At 43.1% G+C, this 26,800-nt stretch overlaps 1 protein-coding gene across 1 annotated transcript in view; it reads right to left on the reverse strand.

The window, feature by feature from the left end:
- Positions 1 to 16,306, reverse strand: part of LOC146345198 (sodium channel protein type 5 subunit alpha-like) — a 79,520-nt gene extending 63,214 nt beyond the window's left edge. Inside the window, exons 1-7 of the mRNA XM_084859833.1 lie at positions 15,858 to 16,306; positions 13,813 to 13,931; positions 11,605 to 11,694; positions 8,774 to 8,902; positions 6,227 to 6,318; positions 3,535 to 3,735; positions 1,328 to 1,394 (exon numbers count right to left, since the gene is read on the reverse strand). Of these exons, the coding sequence (XP_084715959.1) occupies positions 1,328 to 1,394; positions 3,535 to 3,735; positions 6,227 to 6,318; positions 8,774 to 8,902; positions 11,605 to 11,694; positions 13,813 to 13,931; positions 15,858 to 16,124 (965 nt within the window). The 5' untranslated portion in view covers positions 16,125 to 16,306. The remainder of the gene's footprint in view (positions 1 to 1,327; positions 1,395 to 3,534; positions 3,736 to 6,226; positions 6,319 to 8,773; positions 8,903 to 11,604; positions 11,695 to 13,812; positions 13,932 to 15,857) is intronic.
- Between the last annotated feature and the right edge of the window lie 10,494 nt (positions 16,307 to 26,800).

The following is a 26,800-nucleotide window of genomic DNA, read 5'->3' on the forward strand; positions in this document are numbered from 1 at the left end:
TTCTGTCTGCTCACTGCCTGAAAGCATCACTGGGACCAAAGGGGGCGGAGAGAGATGTCCGGTTCCCTTCCTTGCCCATCTAGGGTTTAGGAGTCATTTTTTCTCATTTATTTTATTTATTTACGGTATTTGTATACCACTCCACATCCAAAGACCTTGGAGCAGTGAACAGCAAACAGGATAAAGAGTTAAAATAACTTTTATAAAAAGGAAAAAAAGAAAGAAACAGAGTTCTGATCAAACCAAGTTTGATAAACCGCAGCTGGTCACTCGAGGAAGGCTTGCTGAAATAGCAATGTTTTCAGGAGGCACCAAAAGCAACACAATGTTGGTGCCTGCCTGACCTCCAAAGGCAGGGAATTCCATAGAACGGGGGCCGCCACACTGAAGGCTCTTTTCCCGGTGGACTCCAACTGGGCCATGGGTCCATGTGGAACCACCAGGAGCATGCCCTCCGATGACCTCAGTGACCAGGCAGGCTGGGAAGGGAGAAGGCGCTCTCTCAGGGATCCTGGTCCCAAGTTGTTTAGGGCTTTGCATACTAGTACTAAAACCTTAAACCTGGTCCAGTAGTGAATAAGCAGCCAATGCAGTTCCCTCAGCAAAGGGGCTGCACTCTGAAAAGGGGCAGCTCCTGACAACAGCCAAGTGCTGCATTCTGCACTAGCTCCAGCTTCCAAACCAGCCTTAAGGGCAGCCCCACATACAGTGCACTGCAGTAATCCAGTCTTGAGGTTACTAGTGCCTGTACCACTGTGGCCAAGCTATCCCTGTCCAGGAGAAGCAGTAACTGGCGAAGTAGCCGAAGCTGGTGAAACGCAGCCTGAGCTGCCATGGCCACTTGGACCTCCGGTGACACTTATGGATCTAAGAGTACCCCCAGATTACGAACCTGATCTTTCAAGAGGAGTGCAACCCCATCCAGCACAGGCAATGAGCCTCTCTCCTGGACTCGGGAACCACTCGCCCACATGGCTCCCATCTTGGGCTAATTAGGCCAATGAAGGCCCATCCTCAGATGGTCCTCTGTGTAGGAAGCCCTGACTTGAGAGCAGACAGGAACCGGAACTAGGAGGGATTCTCCTCTGGGGGCCTCTCATTAGTATAAGCTTTGCGTTCGTGAGTGAGAAGGAGGAGGAAGAGATAACCCCACTCTGGATACCCTCCTCCAACAGAGAATAGCAGCTGTGGGGGGGGACAGATTTTCACTGGGACCATGGCAGAGAGGCAGACAGTTAACTCACCCATGATACAGTTCTGATCTTGATCGTTGCACCTGCCACAGCTGCTACTTCAACTTTAAAAACTAAGCATGTTAATTACTTACTTGGGATCTGTGCTGTACCCACACAGCAAGGGAGAGCCCTCAACCATCAGGTAGATGACGTCATTGCCTGGGAACAAAAGTGACAGAAAGAGAATAAAAGTCCATTATTTAAAGTATCCTCCTACAATGAGGCACAATGGTCACAATTATCAGTTAATTGCACAATGGATAAGAAATTATGTACATAAGGAATAATGTGTTATACTGTGAATCAGAGAACTCATTCATACCTGACATCTCAAGTATAAGTCTTATTTAGAGCCAAAGCGGAAATAAGAGAGGGTAGCACCAAGGAAACTGGGTGCTCCCTCCTCCCTCAACTGTCATCACCAGCAGCCATTCCAACAGGCCAGAAGGCTATTTTGAGCTGCCTTCCATGAGAAATAAAATATTTTGTTCCTAGGATGATTCTGATAAAGTAATGAAAGGAGGTATCATCCAGAGATCTCGTCAACAATTCCATTATACCTTCATCTCAAATTCAGCGTTATACTTGTATGTGTTCAGCCTATGTAGTGGTTTTTGGCTCTGATGTGTGTCATTTGCACATGTGTTTCTCATGTATCGTTGTTGCTGGTGCAACTCTTTTGCCATCTGTTGCTTTCGCAGGGATGATGTTCTTTCTGTGCTTCTTGCCCCAATCCGGGGGGAGCTATAGCCTGTGACATGGATTCTGAGTCAGACAGGGAAGCTGTAGAGCCAGGCCCAGCCGTGGGAAGCCAGACGCCTGAGAATTCAGTTCTACCAGGTCTCCCACTGGCTGTCAAGGCTTACCGCTAATTACTGGAATTACTGCAATAAAAGGTTTTACTGAGACTTGTGCCTCAGCTTGATATCTCTCCCGGTGCGGTGCTCCTTCCACATTTCACTGACGAGCAGAACGTAAGAGCTAGGGTTAACTTACCGAATGTTCTTCTATACAAAGGTACAGAGTGAGGAGGGGCCCCAGGCTGGAGCCCCTTGAAGTGGCCGAGGAGCGGACCAGAGGGAAAACTCATCCCTCCAGGATGCTCCTTCAGCTCCCCCTCCCCCCACCTCAAGCCCAGCCAGCCCCACTGACTGGGCTGTGGGAGGCGATGGCATGAGCAGCAGGCCGCAGCCTCTGACCCCCTCCCTCACAGCCTTCTTGGCTTAGCACCTACGTCGTGGCACAAACTGGGACCTCTGGTGAGTAGGGAACCTGGGCTTGTTGGAGTGTACATGCCTGCTTCTATCACAACTGGGCGAGTTCACCCAACGTATTTGCACAGGGCTTTTAAGGGGAAAAAATATTGTGTGAAGCTCTCCAACAGGAAGTGCCCATTCGCTTCCCATGTCCGCTCAGGGCCTAGCTCTGTGCCTTCTTGTACAGTTGCAGATCCAAGGTGACGCCTGTAGGCACACCAGATCCAGTCACAGGGACAGGGACATACTGTGCTCGCAACAGTGCAGCGTACAGACCAGGCCATGCTCTGGTCGCCTCTCGTCTGGATTACTGTAAAGTGGTATACATGGGGCTGGCTTTGAAAATGGTCCGGAAACTTCAGCTCATCCAAAATAGGGCAGGGAGATTGTAAATGGGGACTGGCCAACTTTTCCATCTGCACTGGCTGCCAGTCCATTTCTGGACCTGATCCAAAGAGCTGGTATTAACATTCAAAGCCTAAATGGCTTGGGGCTACGTTAGCTGAAGGATCGTCTCCTCCGATATATATACCTACTTGGACCCTAAGTTTGTCCTCAGAGGTCCTTTTCCAGGAGCTCCCACCAAAGGAAGTGAGGTGGATGGCTACTAAGAAGAAGGGCTTCTCTGTTGTGGCATCCCAGCTGTGGAATAAGGTTCTCAGAGGGTCTCACCTGGCTCCTATATCGTGTTCTCTTTGGCACCATGTAAAGCCTTATTTTCCCAGGCATTTTAGTTTTTTGGTTTCTGTTGTTTTGAATCTGTTACTGTGTTTTAAATCTCTGCATTGCTGCTACACTTTATTTTGGTTGTTATTTCTATTATATACTGTAGTTTTAAACTTGTATATTGTATCTTATGCATGTTATTGTTTTAATTGTTGTGAACTGCATAGAGAGCTTCGGCTATGGGGAAGTATAGAAATGTAATAAACAAACAAACATCTTATGATAGGCCATGATACCAATATTGGTTTTCAGTTTAGTACCGCTTATCAAGGAGTTGTATTCAACTTATTTAAAGTTGGGGGGGGGAGCGAATTTACCTGGATTCTTTAACACACATGGTTTGTTATTGTTGAAGGTATCATTAATACAATCATTGTGGACACATTTATTACTTAAGTTGCCCATGAAGAGCTGGAGGCCAACCAGGGCAAAGACAGCCAAGGAGAAAATGGTCAACAACATCACGTTGGCAAGTTTCTTCACTGATTGAAGAAGTGAAGCTATAATGACTTTTAGACCTATGAAAAAAAGAAAAGGCAGCATTATAGAGAGACGGATACTGGAAGACAAAAACTGCAGCCCACTTTGATTATATTTCTTAGCTACTATCCTTAGAGAAACGATTCATATTTTTTGGAAAGCAAGCCCCAAACCCAGCTATTATAATGTGCTTCAAGCAGCCTCGGGCTGCAGCTAGTGTATAACATTTTTCAAAAATTAATTTTTAATTGTGAAATCGCAACAAAACAAACAAAAAAAGAGGAAAAGAAAAGAAAGTAGCTACGTAAATTTTAATATATCAGTTTCAATGCATGCATATGAAGCGTGTGCGTGTGTTTCATTCATTCATGTATATATATGAATGAAACACAATAGGGATTTCTAAGAATAAGAAATAGAGCTTCGGCTATTGGGCGGTATAGAAATGAAATAAATAAATAAATAAATAAATAAATAAGAATAATACATAAACTTCAACAAAAGCAGATCAAATATCCAAATAAGTATCCATTTGCAGGTAGCATCTAAACACCACACATTCAAATGTTGAAAGTGTGGCAAGGCCTTCAATCCATTGCATTAAAGGAAGGGAGGGGTTATCCTTCCAACGTTGTAATATCATCAGCCTTTTCACTGTCAAAGGGGCGCGGAGAATCCATCTGCTCTGTGCGTTAACTTCCAGGAAGCAGGTAGATAATTTAAAAGGACATCTACATCAGTAAATATTAAAGAGTGTTCCAAGACAAAGTTTATCTGTATAATAACCTCCTCCCAAAAGGAGGCAATTATTGGGCATTGGCAAAACATATGGTGTATAATATGGTGGCTCATAGAGGGTGCTTGGAGTGAGGCTTTTATTATGCAATCATCCTGCCTCATTCATGGGATTTTACAGGGAGTCCAGACACTGCCACCTTTCATTTGTAATCCTCCCATGTTTTCCCGCCCCTTCTTCCATCTTTTTTTCTTACCAGAAAAAAACTTGTTTAGAAAGAAAAGGTGGAATAGCTGCACAATGCCGTTTGATTTGTAGCGCTAGGAGACCTCTGTCTGGAAGCACCCAGAGTCTTCCACCTAGACTGGCTTTTTGAAGTGCTCCAGGGTTTAAAGTAGCCCCCTACAGACTTCTGGTGCTTTTTAAGATTCAGGGTTGATCTATCAGCCTTACATCCCCCTTCCCCAACCTGATGTGCTCCAGATGTGTTACACGACAACTATTATTATTATTATTATTTATTGCATTTATATCCCACCTTTTTTCCTCTTGCAAGGAACCCAAGGCGGCTTACATTATCCTCCTCCTCTCCATTTTATCCTCACAACAACAACCCTGTGAGGTAGGTTGGGCTGAGAGTCTGTGACTGGCCCAAAGTCACCCAGTGAGCTTCCATGGCTGAGTGGGGACTAGAACCCGGATCTCCCGGCTCCCAGTCCATCATTCCTGTCAGGGATAAGTCTCAGCCTTTTCAGATGTCTGACAGCTCTGCTAGATCAAAGCATGGGGGAGGGGCTGAACAGATGGTGGCTGTTTTTTCAGCCTGTAAGAAGAGTAGCTCCCTGGTCATGGTTGCCAAGGTTAGGGATGTCAGAGAAATCCATTTGGGGGTAGAGTTTGATTCATTTTCCTAGACTTGGCCTGCCGGACTTCGTTTCAGTTCCTGCTGCAGTGCCTGACTTGGTCTGTAGTGAGTTGAGCCATTTTGTGGCTTTTCTGGGAATTTTACACATAGTGTGTGTGTGTGGGGGGGGGGACGTTCTGCAATTTGCACAAATTTCTGAGCAATTTCTGCAAATTACAGCTGAATTTGCACAAATTACGCAGATTATAGCTGAATTTGCATAATTTGCACAAATTGTGGGATTTTTTTTTAAAGTGATGGATAGCCAAGATTTGACTTGTCACACAGTTTAGGGTTCCCAGACTTCCCAGAATTCATTTATTATCTTTCTATACTGCCCCATAGCTGAAGCTCTCTGGGTGGTTCACAAAAAGCAAAAGGGGTGGAGCCAAAAATATCATATATGTTTACAGTTCAAGCTATAAGCATAATTTAGCTTACAGCATGTACTGCCAGTAACTAAGCCTTAAGAAGGGCATTTCAACCTTTTAGAATAAGGGGAAAACTGCCCCAAAGCCAGGAAACCAAATGTTCGATGGTTGGGATAAAGGGGGTGTGACCTTCTAGAGGGCCAAATTGGGATTTTGCCCCAAGCCCTGAGGTTCTGTACTCCTGGTCTATAGGATTTTTATATTGATATGCTTTCAGTTGTAATTGTTGTTTAATTGATGCTGCAATTTATTGCTGTTTTGTGTTGTATTTGGATTGGGAGTGGAAGGTGAGACTTACTGTTCGCTGAATTTCATAAATGATTATTTTTAATGGGTTTATTTTTACTTTGCGTTTATTTTTCTGTAAATTGCCTTGAAACCTTTGACTGAAAGGCAATATACAAAGGTAGCAAATAACCAAAAGGACAGATAAATTAGCAGGAAAAACACCTTCTCACCTGGGATTATAGAAACAGCTTTTAAAGTTCTCAGTACCCTGAAAATTCGTAGAGCTGAAATGCTACCAATTTTAGAAGAAAAGGCTATATATCTGAAAATTACAAAAAGAGAAACAGTTTTGGAACAAAATCAACAGGCTAATCATTGTTTAAGACTACTGGTAACTGTAGTTTGTATTCTGCACATTCAGATATGCTCCTGCCTGTCCCAGGAAATCCAACTACTCCGATACCTGGGTTGTTCAGGTGTGTGGCATATGGGCCACAACTGAGTGGTATAATGTATCATTTACATTCCAAAGGTCCCAGGTTCAATCCCCAGCATGTCCAGTCAAAAAGGGATTTCAGGCACCTCAGTCTGGAAACACCCTGGAGAGTTGCTGTCAGTCAGAGCAGACAGTGGCTGGGTTTAGACAACTCGATAAGCCACATTCAACGGTTGAGTATGGGTTGAGTGTGAGTTGTCATTGAATCATGGGTTGATGGTGAAACATGGGTTATCATGTTGTCTGAACCCAGCTGCGCTAACAAATCATGTTAACCATGAACAACCCACAGTTCACAACTCAGCAATGAACGATGGGTTCTTCATTGGTTGTTCATGGTTACCAAACCGTGGTTTGTTAGCGTGGCTGGATTCAGACAGAACGATAACCCATGTTTCAACAACAGCCCACAGTTCAATGACAACTCATACTCAACCCATGAGTGTGGGTTATCACATTGTCTGAACCCAGTTGGTATCCCAGTTTGCATGATCGCGGCTGGGGAAATAAGCCACAGTGGCTTACTTTGTCCACTGCACTTGCTGGGGGGATTAGCATAATTACCCTCAGCAACACAGCTTGTGTCATGCGAATGTGGCCCTGGGTGGCTTGTTCTTGTTAACAAGCCAACCCAGAACCCTACAAGAGCCCATGGATTCTGAGTGGCTTGTTAACCATGGCAACAAGTCATCCTGGCCAGGTTAGTACAATACAACAAGCCATACTGCCAAAGGTAATTATGCTAATCCCCCCAGCACACAGCCAGCTTGTGACTGGCACACACCAGGTTGTTAATAAGCCACCGTGGCTTATTACCCACCCTGTGATTGTGTGAACCTGGCTAGTACTGGACCAGATAGGCTCATGATTTGACTCAGGATAAGGAAGCTTCCTATGTGCCGATTGTTTGCGGGAAGGGCCATAGCCCATTGATATTTTGCACACAGAAGGTCCAACATTCAATTCCCAGGCAAGGCTTGGAAAGAAGACTCCTGTTTGGAATCATGGAGAGCCACTGTAGTCAACATCGAAGTAGCTGGACCAGGGGTCTCACTTGGTATAAGGCAGTTTCCTATGTGATGGAAGACTCTCCATGCTTCTCCATGGCCAGCCCTACCATTAGGTAGAGTGAAACAGTTGCCTCAGGTGGCAGATGGTGGGTGGTGTCAGCAAGTTATTGGAGGAGAGACCTGTGTGCCATGTGACCTGCTCTGCACCCCCTAAATTAGCCTGTCCCTCTCAGGTGCAGTGGAAGATGCTATCCCATCCTCATTGTTGAAGACAGATTCATCTCCCAGTCCAATTGGCTTTTGTACACAGAATGGGAGGGGGCACCATTTTGTTCTTTGACTCAGGCAGCAAAATGTCTTTGGCTGGCCCTGTGTTTCTGCTGTATCATACGTGGCTGATTTTATAACCTGCATTCCTGGCTGCCATTCCAAACTCAGTCTCCCACAATCACTAAATTATGCAGTGGTGGAAGCCCAAAACGTGTGAAGCTTAACTCATATTATTCTGCCATGTGGATTTCTTTTGACAGACTGAATTTAAAACCATACATATGAAGATGCTTTGGCCTCAATCCCCGTGAAGACACAAGCTACAGGAAAGCCAGATTACATCATCTGGTCCTGCCCCTCAAACAAGGTCAACGTAACATCTGCACTGACTCCAAATGTGTACAAACTGCATGCACGTAGCCACTGTCTGCACTCTACACCACCAGGGGCACTGCCAAAAGGGAGAAGCTCTACCATTCGTTCAGAGCTCATACACATACATTTTGTATGCATGCAAGCTCTGGGCATACATTTTGCTGAACACATGTGGGGTTGCAAGGCCATAGGCACACCCCCACCCTACCCCCGTAGAACCACTGCACAGGGCTTCTGTGACAGGCTGACTCATGAGTTCAAAATTGTACAGGTATTTCTACGGCAGATAGAACGCTAACATGGTACAAGCCCAAGACACTCTGAGTACTAGAAAAGCTTCCAAGCAATAGATTTTTAGACCCCAAAGTCACTATTATTATTAATATTAAACGTTTACATAATAATTATAATAACTACATTTCCAGTCTGGCCAATAACTAATGTTTTACTTAATAGCAGCTAGAACTCTAGCAGATAAACAAGCCAGCCTACATCTTTCAAGGACTCTGGGCCAGTGCATGTTTCCTAAGTCAGGAACTCACATGGAAAGCTAGCAGCAGGACAGTAGCCTGACTTTCCACCTCTATGGAGATTCTGACTGGCAAAGAAGGAACACTGAAACCTACGTCATAGTTAAAACAAAGAAATCCAGGACGTTCCAGGGATCCCGCAGATAGGTGAATTCGTTCAGAAGAAATCCTCTGGCCACCACTTTGACTGCAAATTCAGCAGTATAAACAATGGTGAAAGGAATCCTGGAAAGCAAAGCAAAATCATTAGGAGTGTGGAAGACATAGAGGAATGAGCTCAAGTCCTGCACTTTGCACTACCTCCCAGATGAAGTCTAAGGAAAAAGAGAAGCACTATGACAGCATTACAGGGAAAGGCAGGGTTACATATCATTATATGATTACATTTGTATTTATTTCCAGTTCTGAGCCACCTACTATACCAGACGTGTACAATTTGTGATCCAGCAAGCTGGACACAATCCATCAGCCATGCGCTGTGGCCTGCTGAGTGCACACCCCTTTTGCAGTTCTTACAGAGCCCATCAGCTGACAGGCCACACTGGACTTGGTGAGTCCATGGTGTGTGGAGACGCAGGGTTGGTACCATGGATTTATAATCTGGCTCTTTGACTATAAATACATCTACTTGGAAGTAAGTTTACAACATGTCTGTTTATAATTGCACATGATATACAGCAGAGGTGGGCAACATAGTTTCTCCGGGGCACCAGTGTGGTACTGGACACTTTTCTGAAGTATCCTATCCCTCTCATTTTTTAAAATTAATAAATTTTCTTACCAGCAGCTGGGATCACTTCAAAGCAAAGTGAGGACATCCAGCCTCTGCCACCATCATTTCCCACAATTGCCTCTGGGCCACATGTGGAGCTCAGAGACCTTGAGCCTTTTCTACATGAGGCTATTAATCACTGTATCTGCGTTCAGTTTCGGCACACTACATGAACAGCATTTCCTTTCTTGCTCTTCCACTACATAACCTCTAGGTGGCACTGTAGTATAGCGGAAAAAAAGCATTTTCTTTTGCTTTTACAAATAAATAACAAATTTTCCCTGCTCCAAAAAAACTTGCCAGAACTGCTCTTTAGACACAGAAGTGAAAGGTCAAAACGTCATCTAAAGGACCCATGAACAACTGTGAATAGCGAATGACAAGCACATGATAAATGCCTCGTGCAGAAAAGCTCATTCTTAGGAAATGAAGTTGGTGGGCAGCTGCAAGCCAATGCTCTCCTCTGCAGTGCACCCAGCTACCAAGAAAAAGAAGGGAAACAAGAAGGGACTCCTGTGACAGCGTGAGAGAGATAAAAAGCCCTACAAGGCTTGGGACTGCAATACCTGACAGCACAACTCTACTTGTACTCTACATTCAGCATCTAAGGTCCTCCTCTGGGGGCCTCCTCCAAGGGAAACTCAGAAGGCGGCAACAAGGGAGAGGGCCTGCTCAGTGGTGGCCCCCCATCTGTGGAATGAGCTCCCCCATTAGGTCCACCTGGCACCAACATTGTTATCTTTTTGGTGCCAGGTTAAGACCTATCTCTTTTCCCAGGCATTTGGCAGCACATGATGACTGATGAGTTTTAATCAGTCCTGGATGTCTCTTTAGTTATAACTGACTGTTCAAAGTTGTTTTTCATTATATGTTGTTTGTGTATATTGCCTGTGTGCTTTTATGTAAATGACTTTTAAACTTCGTATGTTGTATTTTAATGTTTTAACTTCTGTAAACTTCCCAGAGAGCTTTGGCTATGGGGTGGTATAGAAATGTAATAAATAAATAAATAAATAAATAAATAAATAAATAAATAAATGGAAATGAGTTGGTTGGCAGAGGGTGGGGGGAAGAGTTTGCCTTCAGGTTTCTGTTGGCACTGAAAATGTTGGTTCAAAGGAGCTGTTAGGTGTGCTGGGGCTCACCACTCACCTCTGCCTTGTACTGACTCCTATGGGCAGGTTACTTGTCCTTTGTGATTAGCCATGCCTCCTACGGCAGCCATTTTGTGGTGGTGCCCACACACTTACTTAGATTGCCAAATTTACCCACGGGCCCAAAAAGGTTGGCTACCCCTAGTATTTTGGGTCTAATAAAGAAGTCGCAAATATGAGGGAGGGGCTGTGGTAACTAAACTGACAATAAAGAAACTTGCCCATTTCCAGTGGAGGCTGGTGGCTCCTACTTTGGTGGGGCTGTGATTCAACTCTGCATTTCAGCCAGAACTCTAAAGGAGCTATCCAAGGTAGCTTCTTTAGAGTTCTGGTTGGTTCTGACTGAAACCCAGAATGGAATCACAGCCCCACTGAAATCAGAGCCATCAGCCTCCACTGCCCACTCAAGTATTATTATTATTATTATTATTATTATTATTATTAAATTTATTAATCGCCCATCTGGCTGGTCACCCAGCCACTCTGGGCAATGTACAGCATATAATAAAATAGTTTTAAACAATAAAATTCTACAATAAAAACGTTTTCTAAAATACCCTAACCCACCCTAAATGCCTGCCTGAACAACCACGTTTTTAATGCACGGCGGAAGCTCATTAAAGAGGGAAAGGAGTTATGGGCCAATCTGACTGGCTTCCTCAGAATTCTAATTTTTAAAACAAGAATGTAGAACGGGGGCTTGGTAAAGTGAAGGTGTGGCTTTGGCAGCTAGGGAGCTCCCCAATGCCTTGTTCCAGTGGGGACCATGGTTACCATCTCTGATTTGAGCAGTTGCATAGTAGTACAACAGGGTATAGGGAGGCTTTTAAAATTAGTTACCTTAAATTAAATACTACAAATGCAAGTATAAATGAATATTAATCAATCTATCTCTCTCTCTCTCTCTCTCTCTCACACACACACACACACACACAGCAGTTCCTTTTTTTTTTTTAAGAGGCAGGAGAGGGCAGTACTCAGTAGTGTGCAGTGATACTTACTCAGTGATATTGGGATGTCCTGGAGGCTTATTTAAAGCCATAAACACACAGTTGATGAGAACAACGCATGTTATGAATGCAATGAACAAAGTAAATAATGAGTTAAGGAAATGGCATTCTTTGGGGAAAAAAGCTTACTAATATGTTCAACATTTCATGAATAGCCAAAACAAATGTGATAGTGCTTCTTACCAGTGTGCTCTTAAATTAAAGGACGCATTTCTAAAAATTATGCACTTGCCTAACTCTTCAGTAGGTTCTTGATTTTTTTGCGTAATTATTGCAGAAAAGGACAACTGAAATGATCAAGGTGCTGGAGCAACTCCCCTATGTGGGAAGGTTACAACAGTTGGGATTGTTTAGCTTGAAGAAAAGGTAAGGGGAGACATGATAGAGGTGTACAAAATTATGCATGGTGTGGAGAAAGTGGATAAGGAAACATTTTTCTCCCTCTCTAATAATACTGGGGGTCATCCCATGTAGCTGATTGGTGGGAGATTCAGGACAAATAAAAGGAAATACTTCTTCTACAGTACATAGGTAAACTATGGAATTTGCTACCACAAGATGTAGTGATGGCCACCAATTTGGATGGCTTTAAAAGTGGGTTAGACAAACTCCTGGAGGAGAAGGCTTTCAACGGCTACTAGTCCTGATGACTATATGCTAACTCCAATATCAGAGGCAATATGCCTATGTACACCAGTTGCTGGGGAACATGGGTGGGATGGTGCTTTTGCACTCATGTCCTGCTTGAGGGTTTCCCATGGGCAGCTGTTTGGCCCCTGTGTGAACAGAATGCTAGACTAGATTGACCCTTGGTCTGATCCTTCTTATGTTCTTATTGGTATCTTCCTCAGGTCCTAGTCAGCACCAGGACTGGTACAAGCAAGTTCCCAAGGACTCTGACTACAGGAAGTCTGAGTTGGAAGCAAGCTCCTCTCAGGCTTTTAACAGGCTTCCCTTTACTCCCCGAGTAATAACATCCATGTCTAACCCAAACCCAGAGCCCTTAAAGGTGCACAAGAAGACTTAGGAAGAAAAATGATGGCCTCCTTATGTCACACTCTAGAAGTGGTCAGCTCATTACAGTACCCAATCCAACAGCTTACTCTTATTCAGACCTTCTGCTGGACGTGCAAATGTATGAGAACAGGAAGCTCCCTCCTCCATGCATTCAGCCTACATGCTTTTGAAGGTATGAACAGGGCCTGTGTATCCAGTTATAGAATGGACAAGGGCATTTATTAAGGATAGGTAAGAACTGTTTGGTGTGGAGAAGGGAACAAAGTTGCATAATGAAACCAAAACCAAACACAATTTCTGGCCAACACTTGCACTCTTAGATGACAGTTTGGGTCGGGTGTTGTTGTTGTTGTTTTTTAAGAGAAGATATTGGCTTCCCTTTCAGCACTACTACCTTTTCCCTAGCACCAATTGCAAGGCAAAGGATCTTGCATTATGGGGCTAGCAATACAAGTAGCTCCCTCTCTTGAGCCCATATTGTAGGCGACCACACTATAGGAAAATGGTGGGTCGTCACTTTTGCTAGTGTATCTGCATCAACTAAGGTGTATCTGCATCAACTAATTTTCATCCCACCTGTCACTGAAACTAACGTGGGGAGCACCTTATTCCATTTTCTGTCAGTCTAAATCAGCCTTCCCTAACCTGGTACCCTCCAGCATGGCTGGAAATGATGGGAGCTGCAGTTCAAAACATCTGAAGGGCCCCAGGTTGGGGTTGATCTAAATAATAAATTCTATCCTCACTTCTTAGTAACACCGTTGATTTTTTTTCTTTTTTAAATGCAAAATTTGGACCATGGAATCATAGATAATTCAATTCATCCTCCAGCCTTAAGGGAAGCATCTCCATAAACTCAACCCACATAATTCCAGTCACCATGCCAAAGGTAGTGCAGAACCCAGGGTCTTTAAATAAATGAAACATGCAAATCGAGCCAAATGTTGCAGAATGGGAGGAAAGTTAAACTCCATAGTCACTAGCTAACCTAATGTCGAAGAAATTCACTTCCATTTCCAAGAAGGGTAATTACACTTGGAACATGAAGAAAAACCTCTTGAGCTAATATCCTCTCTAGTTGTGGCAATCCTAGGAAATAGAAACCGATGCCTATATATTATAATAAATACCCGTTTTTCATGAAATCCATATGAGTTAGAATGAAGGAAACCAGAAGGATATGTATGTATCAAAATTTTGATGGCTAGTCTTCTTAGTAGATGGAAAGGACTAAATAAAAATAAGGCTTTGGTGGCAGTAAACCGAAAGATTCTTCTCCTGGCTGATAGCACCATAAATGTCTGTAAAATACATGTAAATGCTTTTAAAAAAATATTGCATACTGTTTAGAAGAGACTTTAGGAAAACAAGAAACAGTCTGCATTTGCATGGTATAACTACTGATATAAACCCAATGCAACCTCACCAATACTGACTTGGGGGAATATCAAAACAGTCTGGACTGCAGATGTCAACCATCACAGAAGTTCAGTCTGTTTATACAGCACTCTAGAAAAATCTGTATCATCATGACAAAGAGAGGCATATAAAACAGGGATTCCTGTGGTAGGTTTTTACTCAGGGCCAAACTAGTCTGGGTGACAGAAAACCAATGACTGGATCTCCTCTGGGGGATTTTTTTTCTGCAGCAAAAAGCAACTCTCCCCCCCCCCACCCATTTGTATCAGGGCTGCAGCATGGGATATTTCCCCATGCTTTCCACCTGCAAGCATTTTCCCCAATAGAAATTGCTGCACACCCCTGGATTTGCCATTTCGCTGCACGGCAAACCACAGGAAATCCAGTCACAGGTTTTCTTTCAGCTCATAAATTCATCCCCTTCAGTGGGACAAGGGAATGCCATGCACTTGGGGCTACCACTGTGATGGGTCCTCACAGCAGCAGTGAGAGGAGGAGACTGGAGAGAGAGCTTATATTTTGCAGGAATCCTGGGCCGGATTTACACCTCGTGTCATATCAGTACAATCCCATCATGGTGACGCCATATCCCTCTCATGCATGTGTACCTCATAGTGCACGCAGTGACATCTGTTATGGTAATTTGGATCATGCGGAATAAAAAGCAGGAAATAACGCTAGAAAATGGTATACAGAATGTGTAATGTCCCTAACAGTCATCAGTGCACTTCAATCCTGATAAAAAACACCAGTGTAGATCCAGCCCTGGGGGAGGACCAGTGGGAAAGCCTGTAGAGTCAGGAAGTGTATACACAGAACCCCATCTTCCTTTTTCAACCACATGCATGACATGGCTGTGGAAGCTATAGAAGAATGCATGTTGGCTGAACATCAGGAAAAACGTCCTGTTAGAGCAATATGAGAACGGAACCAACTACCTGGGGAGGTGGTGGGCTCTCCCCACTGGAGGCATTCAAGATGAAGCTGGACAGCCATCTGTCAGGGATGCTTTGATTGGGATTCCTGCACTGAGCAGGGGGTTGGACTCGATGGTCTTATAGGCCCCTTCCAACCCTACTATTCTATGATTCTATGTTTGTAGCCACCAGGCCATGTTATCCTTGATATGATGAATTACAATAAATTCCTCAGGCTCACTCATCACTGATAAAGAGCACTGGGAATCTGCTTTTTAGACCAATAGGGGCACATGGGTAAGGGGAGCAGACCCCTTCTGGTACTTTCTGCTTACCTCTCAGTGGCCTCTTCATCAGGCATTTTGTCTTCCAGCCAGACTCTTTTCCAGCATCACAGCCCAGCTGAAGGGCGCTGTGAGAGAGCTTGCCCCTGAATTAACGCTTTCACCACTGTTCAGAAATATACAGGATGAAGGCTGGAGCTTTTGTAAATTTTATTGTAGCTTCCACAAGAAGATTCTGCAGTACTTTAGGTTTAATCTCAGGGAATACCTTTGGGCAGTATCCAACAGTGTCCTTCCACAAACTCAAATAGCGCTAGCGGAGTTCTGCTGAATCTTTCCATTGCGCAACCAGTTGCCCATTATGCTTGCACAACCAGTTGTGCAAGCAGTTGTACAATGGGTGGCACAAGAGTTATGAGCAATTGTGCAACGGGTTGCACAACCATACTTGTGCAAATGACGCTTTAGTTGCATTCTTCTCTTGTACATAGTTCAGAACCTAGTTTCCACTAGCACAACATCATTTCCATTTATGGAATTACAGAGTTGAATACTGCCCTTTTTGTCAAAAATAATCTGAAAATATGTGTATTTTTAATTGTATAACCTTATGATCCCTGTAATAGGGGTCCACATCCTCCAGGGGTTCTCCAACGAGCCAGGGAGGGGTTTTTCCATAAATAAGAGGCAGCTTTTTAAAAACCTTCAGATCAAGCTGTGGTCGAATATTTTCTTCTTGCTTTCCACCGTTGCCCTCCTCCAGGGCCTTGGCATGCTTTGTTTTCTTGTCAGCAATTCTCTTTTTAATTTCATCCAAGGTTTCAGGTGTGAAACGGAGGAAATTATTAGCCGTTGAAAAAGAAAAATTCGGCATCTTTTTGCAACGCTACTGCAGATGGGAAACAAACATTCTGATTACAACAGGGATAAAGCTGCTAGTAAAAGTCAGGTAATCCAGATGATCTTGGAGAGTATCTAAATATCATGGCATAAGAAAAGCATTGGTCAAAGGTAATTCAAATCCTGGTGAATTGGAAGATAGCAAAAGTTAGACTTGTAAGACTTTTTCTGTCTAAATATACATGGGCTTGTTCCCTTAGAATGTTAATGTACAAGGGGCATGATCCTATGTATGTTTAGACAAAAAAAGGCCCTACAACTGCCAGCATTCTCCACCCAGCCATACTGATTGGGGAATGTAGGGAATTGACAATTTTCCATCTAAACATTCATAGGATTGCACCTTAATTTTAGCATGCCTGAAATGCTATGCAGATAAATATATCTGCTTTCTAAGGATCAGTCATCTGAAAGCCCCTAAATGAGTAGATAAGCTTGTTTCCAGAAGGGAGTGCCCTATTAGATATTGCTCTATGTTACTTGCTAATTTCATGAAAAAAAAATGCATTTCTAAAAGCGGAAAATGGTCTGCAAAAGAAAAAAATATAGTGGGAGAAAATCTATTTCAGAAAATTTTCCACCCCACATAACTGGCTAAAAACAGGTTCCACCTCCACTTTATATGTGAACAGGACAGACATGTAGTTAAACAAATATGGCTGCCATGGTCACATCTAATTTGACCCAGAAATGAGTGACACACACTATGATGACAATCTTATTGTACAGTGTCTCCATCCAGTTCTCAGGGCTCTCCCCTTTCCCCTTCAATGCCCTATGCCACTGCCTATCCTATTGATCAGGGGACCACAACCCCCTGTGTAGCATTTTCAGTGGGCTGGAAGGGCTGCCGTGGGGAAGAGGGAGCAGGGAAGTCTCCTTCTACCAGTCCAGCAGCACACACTGAAATCTGGATCCAACCCAACATCTTTTGCCCCTCATTGCTCCCCTGCTGCTTGTGGAGGGCAACTCAGAAGCAGGGGACAAATGAAAACAACATACTTCATAGTAAATACACAACATGAAATACGACAGAAGGGCTCTGCTGCAGACATGCATCCTTAGAGAGGCTTCTGCATATTCCATAACAAAAAGCTGAGGCTGAAAATACAAAAGAAGTTAGAGTAAAAATTAAGAATGAGAAGTTTTGCAATTCATTTGAAAAAGATGGCACAGAGATACACTGGTGACACCACTGATGCAAAGAGTTCAGCTTTAATGCTTGAGTGTACAACTGAACATAAAATTCGGAGGGTGAAATCCAATAGCATCTGTCTGTCAACTGAACAAACGCAGTTGGTGGAACAGCTTCCCGCTCCCTTACCTGCAGCCCCCTGTGCCCCCCAAATCTGCTCTGGAGGTTTGGGGAACCCCATGAAGCAGATTTGGGGTGTGGGGAAGAAAGGAAGGGGAAGCCCTGTTGCGCAAGAGGAGGTCCACTTGCACAACATTGGACTTTGACCAGAATTGTAACCAGACTGGGATGCTGCAGAAACTATAGAGAGAAAAGAACGGCATGCAGACAACAAGGACAGGGCAGCGCTAGTGTGCAGCAACTGTTCCTTTCAATCAAAACAGAAATGTATTTTTTTCTAAAATAGTTTTAAGGGTCTATTAAATCTGTACAGTTTTGTACAACTCTAAATTCTAATATACAAACATTAAACCAGAACAATCAGCAGCATTTACAATGTATCCCACAATCTGTTTTCATCCTGACAGCACACCTGTGTACCATGTCTGGAAGGTAGACATTGAATTAATAACTTCATACTGCCTTCTTCTACATCAGCTATCTTATTCAAGAGCTTATTTTTGGAAAGAGTCATAATCCCTATAAAGAATTGCGCATATTTTTCTGAAAGCTATTTTGGTTTAGAAAGAAATGAATCAAAATACAAAGGCATTTCCCACGTGGTTTCATATAATTTCCCCACACTCCACAGCACATAGTTTTTGCCACCGTAACTTACATTTTTCTGTGTAACAGCGTCTAAATTCATTTAATCTCAATAGGATGTAGCAGATTTTTCCCTAGCTCACCTTTTCCAAATTAGCCAATAGTTCACCTTGCATTATCAGATTAAAACATGCTTCTTCCCTTTGCTGTCTCCTGTTGTAGAAAGTATAACTTGTGTGGACGTGGTGGAATGGGGATGTGAAGAAGAGAATGTTTTTAGCTTGAAATGAAGAAATGAGATTTCATGAGTTATACAGGAAATGAAATAATGTGTGGAAGTAAGTGGAGATTGTGATAATTCTACATTATCAGCTTTTAAATAGGGATGAGTTATTTCACCACTGCAGAAACACTGTGAAGCTAATTACATAAAGAGGTTTTGCTCATCAGAACCAAGGGAAAAAGGCAATTAGACAGTATTTTGCCTTGCAGTCTCTTAAAATATGTACTCAGTGAGCCAACAATTACATAACATTCATTTTCACTACAATTCCAACTACTTTGGTATTAATTGAATATTTGTTTCCTCCATTTTAAATACCTTTTCAGTGTATATAGATGCTATAGAAACTGAATGCTATAGAAAAACTGTAGTATAACCAGATTTAAAAGTATGACCTTGATCCATCCCCATTCATGGGTGCAGTTCTGAATGCAAGGCAAGGGATACCCATAAGACTCTATGCAGCCTTTCCTCCCCACATTGGTTGAAAGCTGGATCTTCATTTGGCTTGACATACTGCAGTGCACCTGACCATTACCTGCAACATACAGACTAAATTATGTGCATAGGATTAAAGAAAGCTAGGTGATCTAGGGTCCACCCCATTTTCAGAGCTCCACTTTTTCTGCAAAGGGGACCTCCGAAAATGGGGTGGACCCTAGATCACCCTTAAAATGATTTGGGGGAGACTTGGAGAGAGATAGAATGGAAGGGGGGACCCCCAGGGGAACATCCCACACTTTAAAATAAAATAAGCTTTCATATTTTATATTGTTTTATGCTGTGCTTTGTGGTTTTAATTTTTGTGAACCGCCCAGAGAGCTTCAGCTATTGGGCAGTATAGAAATGAAATGAAATAAATAAAATAACACTTAAGGATAACTTTGCTAAGGGGCCGATCTGGTCCCCTTTCCCTCCCTGACCTGTCAACTGTCAAAGGCTGTCAAACCAGCCTATGCACAGCCCCATCTTGTCAATTACCTTGTATGTTTCCTAGTACACTTTGTTTCCTTTGACAGCTGAAATATACAAGGAAACAGAGAAGGCAAGGCTATATATAGTTTGACAGCCATAACTGAGCACCTTTGTAATGAGAAAAACTGACCAAAAAAAGAGAATTTTTTAAAGAATTACAAAGTCATTTGTGCACATTCCTGGGGTGGAAAAAATAATAATTAAAAAATTGGCCTCGTTTTCTGCAAATATCAGGGCACATTTAAAAGAAGAAGAAGCTCTGAACTCGACCGGGGTTGTGACCGGAGCAAGGAGGGGAACTAGGAGGCAGACAAGACAGGTTCTGCCGTTAAGTCCCCTGGGATATGGGCTGGAGCTGGTTGGAGGACTGAGGGGGAAGGAGTGGTGAAACAACCCATGATAAGGCCGATCATTTGGCTCACTGTGGCTTGTTCCGATGACAACCCACACTGCGGAGCTTATTTCACAGGATGGGCTGTCGTATCGTGCAAACTGACCCAAGATTGAATATGAATGTTTTCACATTTTTACTGTTGCATAATTAATCAGTTATAATTTTGTCTATTGATCTGACTTCACGATATTAACAGGTGTTCTGACTATCACTATTGGGTGGATGTTTTAGGACTTCTTCCCATGAAAAAAGAGTTTTCTTAATTTATTATATTTTTAATCTGCCCAATAGCAGACATTCTCTGGGTGGATTACAAAAAATGTGTGTCTAAATATGTCCAGAATAGAGGATATATCTTTTCCTACACAGCTGTTATGTTTTTCCTGGACTGCTCACAATTGTTTACTACAAACCTGGGGCCAAGAAAGCTAACAAAGATTTCCAAGATATGCGGAAGGGTATGCTCTGGCTGTGAGCTAAATAACATATTTATTTCTTCTCTTTTTCAAAATGAAAAGTAGGTTCCTGCTTCCTTCCATTGTATCAGAAAGATAGAAGTTGTACTTTTAAATCTTTTAAATGCTTAACAGATTTTATAGAATAACAGGATGTGAACAGCTTTTAAGACGAGTACACATTAAAGCCATTGTTGCCCAAAGCACTTTTTGATCTTTTAAATGACCTAAAAAGCAGTGAATAAATGGGAAACTCTGTGCATCAATTGGAAGTTAAGAGCTGCATCATTCCTGTTTCTCTTTTGTGCCTATTCAGACTGTGATGAGTGTTTCAAATACCACATCTTGGTAGTGCTACCGAAATGCAAATATAACTATTCCGATTAACTAACACAGGGATAGTATTATGAGCAATGATTATTGGAAGGCAGTTATGAGTTGCCCAGCCTGATGTCATAGCAGAAGGGTGTTTTATTGCAACTCTTTTTCCAATGGACAAGCTGCTATAAAAGGGTCAGGCTCACCAGCTGTACTTCATCTTTATAGCTACCACCTAGCAGAACAGCCCCTTCATGGACCACTGCCTTGTTGTGGCGAAGGGGCTCGCGTAACTCAGTGAAGCCATAAGCCATGCCGTGCAGGGCCACCCAAGATGGACAGGTCATGGCAGAGAGTTCTGACAAAATGTGGTCCACTGGAGAAGGAAATGGCAACCCACTCCAGTATTCTTGCCAAGCAAACCCCATGGAACGTATCACAAGGCTAAAAGAGATGACGCCGGAAGATGAGCCCCTCAGGTCGGAAGGTGTCCAATATGCTACTGGGGAAGAGCAGAGGGAATTTCCAAGTAGCGCCAGAAAGAGTGAAGCGGCTGGGCCAAACCCGAAAGGACACTCAGCTGTGGATGTGTCTGGTGGAGAAAAGAAAATCCGATGCTGTAAAGAACAATATTGTTTAGGAACCTGGAATGTCAGATCAATGAATCAAGGTAAGCTGGAGGTGGTCAAACATGAGATGGCAAGATTGAACATCGACATCTTGGGAATCAGAGAACTCAAATGGACAGGCATGGGTGAATTTAATTCAGGTGACCATTATATCTACTACTGTGGGCAAGAATCCCTTAGAAGAAATGGAGTAGCACTCATAGTCAACAAAAAGGTGGGAAAAGCAGTACTGGGGTACAATCTCAAAAATGATAGAATGATCTCAGTACGAATCCAAGGCAAACCATTCAGCATCACAGTAATTCAAGTCTATGCCCCAACCACTGAGGCCGAAGAAGCTGAGGTTGATCGGCTCTATGAAGACCTACAACACCTTCTAGAACTAACACCAAAAACAGATGTCCTCTTCACCACAGGGGATTGGAATGCTCAAGTAGGAAGTCAAGAAATCACCAGGATAACAGGCAAGCATGGCCTTGGTGTAGAAAATGAAGCAGGACAAAGGCTAATCGAGTTTTGCCAAGAGAACACGCTGATCATAGCAAACACCCTTTTCCAGCAGCACAAAAGGCGACTCTACACATGGACATCACCAGATGGTCAATATCGAAATCAGATTGATTCTGTCCTTTGCAGCCAAAGATGGAGAAGCTCCATACAGTCAGTAAAAACAAGACCTGGAGCTGACTGTGGCTCAGACCATGAGCTTCTTATCACAAAATTTCAGCTGAAATTGAAGAATGTAGGGAAAACCACTAAACCGTTCAGGTATGACCTAAATCATATCCCTGATGAATATACAGTGGAGGTGAGGAATAGATTTCAGGGATCAGACCTGATAGGCAGAGTGCCTGAGGAACTATGGACGGAGGTCCATAACATTGTTCAGGAGGCAGCAACTCAATCCATCCCAAAGAAAAAGCAATGCAAGAAAGCCAAGTGGCTGTCTGATGAGGCTTTACAAGTAGCTGAGGAAAGAAAGGAAGCGAAAAGCAAGGGAGAAAGGGGAAGATATAGACAACTGAATACAGAGTTCCAGAGAATAGCAAGGAGAGACAAGAAGGCCTTCTTAAATGAACAATGCAAAGAAATCAAGGAAAACAATAGAATGGGAAAGACTAGAGATCTCTTCAAGAAAATCGGAGATCTCAAGGGAATGTTTTGTGCAAAGACGAGCATGATAAAGGACAAAGAAGGCAGGACCTAACAGAAGCAGATGAGATTAAGAAGAGGTGGCAAGAATACACAGAAGAACTATACAGGAAAGATCTGAATGTCCCTGATAGCCATGATAGCACGCTCACTGAACTTGAGCTGGACATCCTCGCGAGTGAAGTCAAGTGGGCCTTAGGAAGCATTAGTAACAACAAAGCTAGCGGAGATGACAGTATTCCAGCTGAGCTATTTAAAATCCTAAAAGATGATGCTGTTAAAGTGCTGCACTCAATATGCCAACAAATCTGGAACACTCCACAATGGCCGCAAGACTGGAAAAGGTCAGTTTACATTCCAATTCCAAAGAAGGGCAATGCCAAAGACTGTTCAAACTACCGTACAATTGCGCTCATTTCGCATACCAGCAAGGTTATGCTCAAAATCTTACAAGCTAGGCTTCAGCAGTATGTGAACCAAGAACTACTGGAAGTACAAGCTGGGTTTCGAAGAGGCAGAGGAACTAGAGATCAAATCGCCAACGTTCGCTGCATCATGGAGAAAGCAAGAGAATTCCAGAAAAACGTCTCTTTCTGCTTCATTGACTATGCTAAAGCCTTTGATTGTGTGGATCACAACAAACTGTGGCAAATTCTTAAAGAGATGGGAGTACCAGACCACCTTACCTGTATCCTGAGAAACCTGTACAAGGGTCAAGAAGCAACAGTAAGAACCGGACATGGAACAACGGATTGGTTCAAAATTGGGAAAGGAGTACAACAAGGCTGCATATTGTCGCCCTGCTTATTTAATTTATATGCAGAGTACATCATGAGAAACGCCAGGTTGGATGAATCACAGGCTGGAATTAAGATTGCCAGGAGAATTATCAACAACCTCAGATACGCAGACGATACCACCCTAATGGCAGAAAGCGAAGAGGATCTAAAGAGCCTCTTGTTGAGGGTGAAAATGGAGAGTGTAAAAGCTGGTTTGAAACTCAACATTAAAAAAATGAAGATCATGGCATCTGTCCCCATCACTTCCTGGCATATAGAAGGGGAAGAAATGGAAGCAGTGACAGTGAGCTCCAAGATCACCACAGACGGTGACTGTAGCCATGAAATTAAAAGACGCTTGCTCCTTGGAAGGAAAGCTATGGCAAACCTAGACAGCATAGTAAGAAGCAGAGACATCACCTTGCTGACAAAGGTCCGTCTAATCAAAGCTATGGTTTTCCCAGTAGCAACATATGGCTGTGAGAGCTGGACTATAAGGAAGGCTGAGTGCTGAAGAATCGATGCTTTCGAACTGTGGTGCTGGAGAAGACTCTTACAAGTCCCCTGGATCGCAAGGAGGTCAAATCAGTCAGTCCTAAAGGAAATCAACCCTGAGTGCTCATTTGAGGGACAGATACTGAAGCTGAAGTTCAAATATTTTGGCCACCTAATGCGAAGAGAAAACTCTCTGGAAAAGACTCTGATGCTGGGAAAGATTGAAGGCAAAAGGAGAAGGGGACAGCAGAGGATGAGATGGCTAGATAGCATCACCGATGCAATGAATATGGACTTGAGCACACTCCAGGAGAGAGCGCAGGACAGGAAGGCCTGGCGTGCTATGGTCCATGGGGTCACGAAGAGTCACACATGACTGAACGACTGAAGAACAAGCAGAACAGAGATGTTTGTCTTCAAAGGATTAGCCCACCAGTGCTACTTATCCAGCATTGTCCCAAGTGTGTAAGCAACTCCCACTGAACTCAATGGAACTTATTTTTGAATAAATATGCATAGGATCAAGCTGTCTATGTGTGTACTGGATTGCAGCTTGATTATTTCAAAATGAGCAGGGTGTTTTTTTAGAGTATATTAAAAAAAAACACGGGAGAAAATATGGTCCTTACAGTGCCTATATCAGGGCTCTTGAACCTCTTTCAGCCTGAGGGCTGAATTCCATTTCGGAGAAGCTCTCAGAGGCTGTTGCATTCCCATGATGGACAGGGCAGAAGGCAAATACCAGCATACTGTAGCTTAAAGTTCATAGTGTCAGTAACTACGTTTTAGGAGAGGCATTTCAACATTTTAGAATGGGGAGAAAACTGCACAAAAGCCAGGAAACTACCAAAATATCAGTGGTTTAGGGAAAGGGGGCATAGCCATTTGGAGAACCCCAGAGGGCAGGTTCTGCATCGCTGGCCTATATGAAAAGTTCAGTTAGCAACTAGGGCTGTGATAAAGCTCATACTTTCATTACTTTTAATTATTTTATAGCTCTTTAAATTTTCAAAGTCTTTATCTTCCTTGCCATCACAACAAGCCACTGATAAAGGTCACTTATATTTGCATACAGTAGCTTCTATTTTACATGCTTACAGTTTGCACATATGAAACCATATGATTGGACCAAACCAATATTCACTTCTTGGTCAGATCTTGGCACTTGTAAATGCACTAGATCTGAGCAATGACTCAGCCCTGTTACAGGATTTGCGCATTCACCCAACCCACCACTATGCTGCTGTCATTTTCCTGGATCTGGCCTTCTGTGTGGCAAGCTGAGAATATATACAGTATGTAGGCCTCTACAGCTGCACCTGTAGAAAGTATGAGATTTGCTGCTGAGGACAAGATATACACCCCCTCCCTTGCCCTCAGCCATAATACTTCCGTCAGCAGTGTGGGTGGAAGCTATAACTGTAATAGAAAGCCATATAATTTGTTTCCTTTTAGCTATCTTAAATTCAGTACTGAATTTATTCTGCATGAACAATATAGAAAATCTGTAAACAAAAGATGGAATAGCTAAACAATGCCTTCCCAATCATAGCACTAGGAGACCTCTGTGTGGAAGCATTCTCTATCTATTCCCAGAAGGACTACAACAAAGTATTTTTTTTAGAAAATGGAAGCCACTATGGGCTTATGAGATAGGGTAGGATATAAATTGAAAATGAAGAGTTAAAAGTGCAGAGGTCACAGATCTGTCCATGTGATGCTTATGCCCGTGTATACAGAAAACTGTGGAATCTCTGAGGTATATATAAAACATCCCCCAAAGTCTATAAAATGTGGCACCGAGCTCATGTTTTTCTAGCACACTCACAGGCAATGACACACATCTGCTCCAGCAAAGTGTGTGCTTGCTATCAGGTGCCACACATGCCTGTATTATAAAAACAACAGGAGGAACAGAAAGGGAGGTGGGGTTGCACTGTATGTTAAAAATATCTCTGCACAGAAATACAGGAGGATGAGCTTGGTAGCCCCATCGAGAGCATCTGGGTTGAAATAAATGCAGCAAAGAAAAAAAGGAACATGGGGGTCGGAGTCTACTACCGGCCACCCAATCAAGGAGAAGATGAGGATGAAACTTTCGAAAAGCAAATAGCCAATGTTTCAAGGAAGCATGATGTAGCAGTATTGGGAGACTTCAATGTCCCTGATATTTGTTGGGAGACAAATTCTGCAAAACATGACCCCTCCAGGAAATTCCTGACTTCTGTGGCGGATAACTTCCTCCTACAGAAAGTAGAGGAAGGAACTAGAGGATTGGCTATCCTTGACTTGATCCTAACCAACAGAGATGACTTAGTGGATAAAGTAGCAGTTACAGAAACTCTGGGGGAAAGCGACCATGTTATACTTGAGTTCATGGTTCTAAAGGAAGCAAAAGCCAAGTGTAGCCAAACCCATCCCCTGGATTTTAGGAAAGCTGATTTTAATAAACTCAGAACAGTGATAAGTAAGGTCCCATGGCAAACGACTCTAACGAGGAGTCCAAGATGGGTGGGAGCTTTTAAAAAAGAAAATTCTAAAGGCACAATTACAAACAATTCTGACAAGGAAAAAAAGGTGGAAGACAACAGAAGAAGCCAATGTGGCTTCACAAAAAGCTGAGAGATGACCTGAAAACAAAAAAGTTCACATATAGGAAGTGGAAGGAAGGCCAAGTAACAAAAGAAGAGTACAGGCAGGTAGCACAGAATTGCAGGGATGGCGTCAGAAGGCTAAAGCTGAGAACGAGCTGAGGTTAGTGAGGGATGCTAAAAGCAACAAAAAGGCTTTCTTCAGTTACGTGCATAGTAAAAGACAGAGGAAAGAATGGTTGTTCAGCTATTAAATAAGGATGGCAAAACCATAACAGATGACAAAGAAGAGGCAGAAGTGCTCAATTCCTACTTTGGCTCAGTCTTCTCCCAAAAGAGAGTCTATGACCCCCCTGGCAAAGTACAGGTTAAAGGAGCAGGATTGCAGCTTGAGATCGATAGACATATGGTCAAGGAACACCTAATTACTTTGAATGAGTTCAAATCTCTAGAGCCAGATGAACTGCACCCTAAAGTAATGAAGGAACTGGCAGAAGAACTCTCAGAACCACTGTCTATTATCTTTGAGAAATCATGGAGGATGGGAGAAGTGCCAGATGACTGGAGGAGGGCTAATGGTGTCCCTATCTTCAAAAAGGGTAAAAAGGAGGAACCTGGGAACTACAGACCAGTCTGACATCAATCCCTGGGACAACTCTAGAGCAGCTAAAGCAATCCA

This window comes from Heloderma suspectum, chromosome 5 (assembly GCF_057233095.1).
Source record: "Heloderma suspectum isolate Gila_16-S chromosome 5, 16-S_ref, whole genome shotgun sequence".
Taxonomy (NCBI): Eukaryota; Metazoa; Chordata; class Lepidosauria; order Squamata; family Helodermatidae; genus Heloderma; species Heloderma suspectum.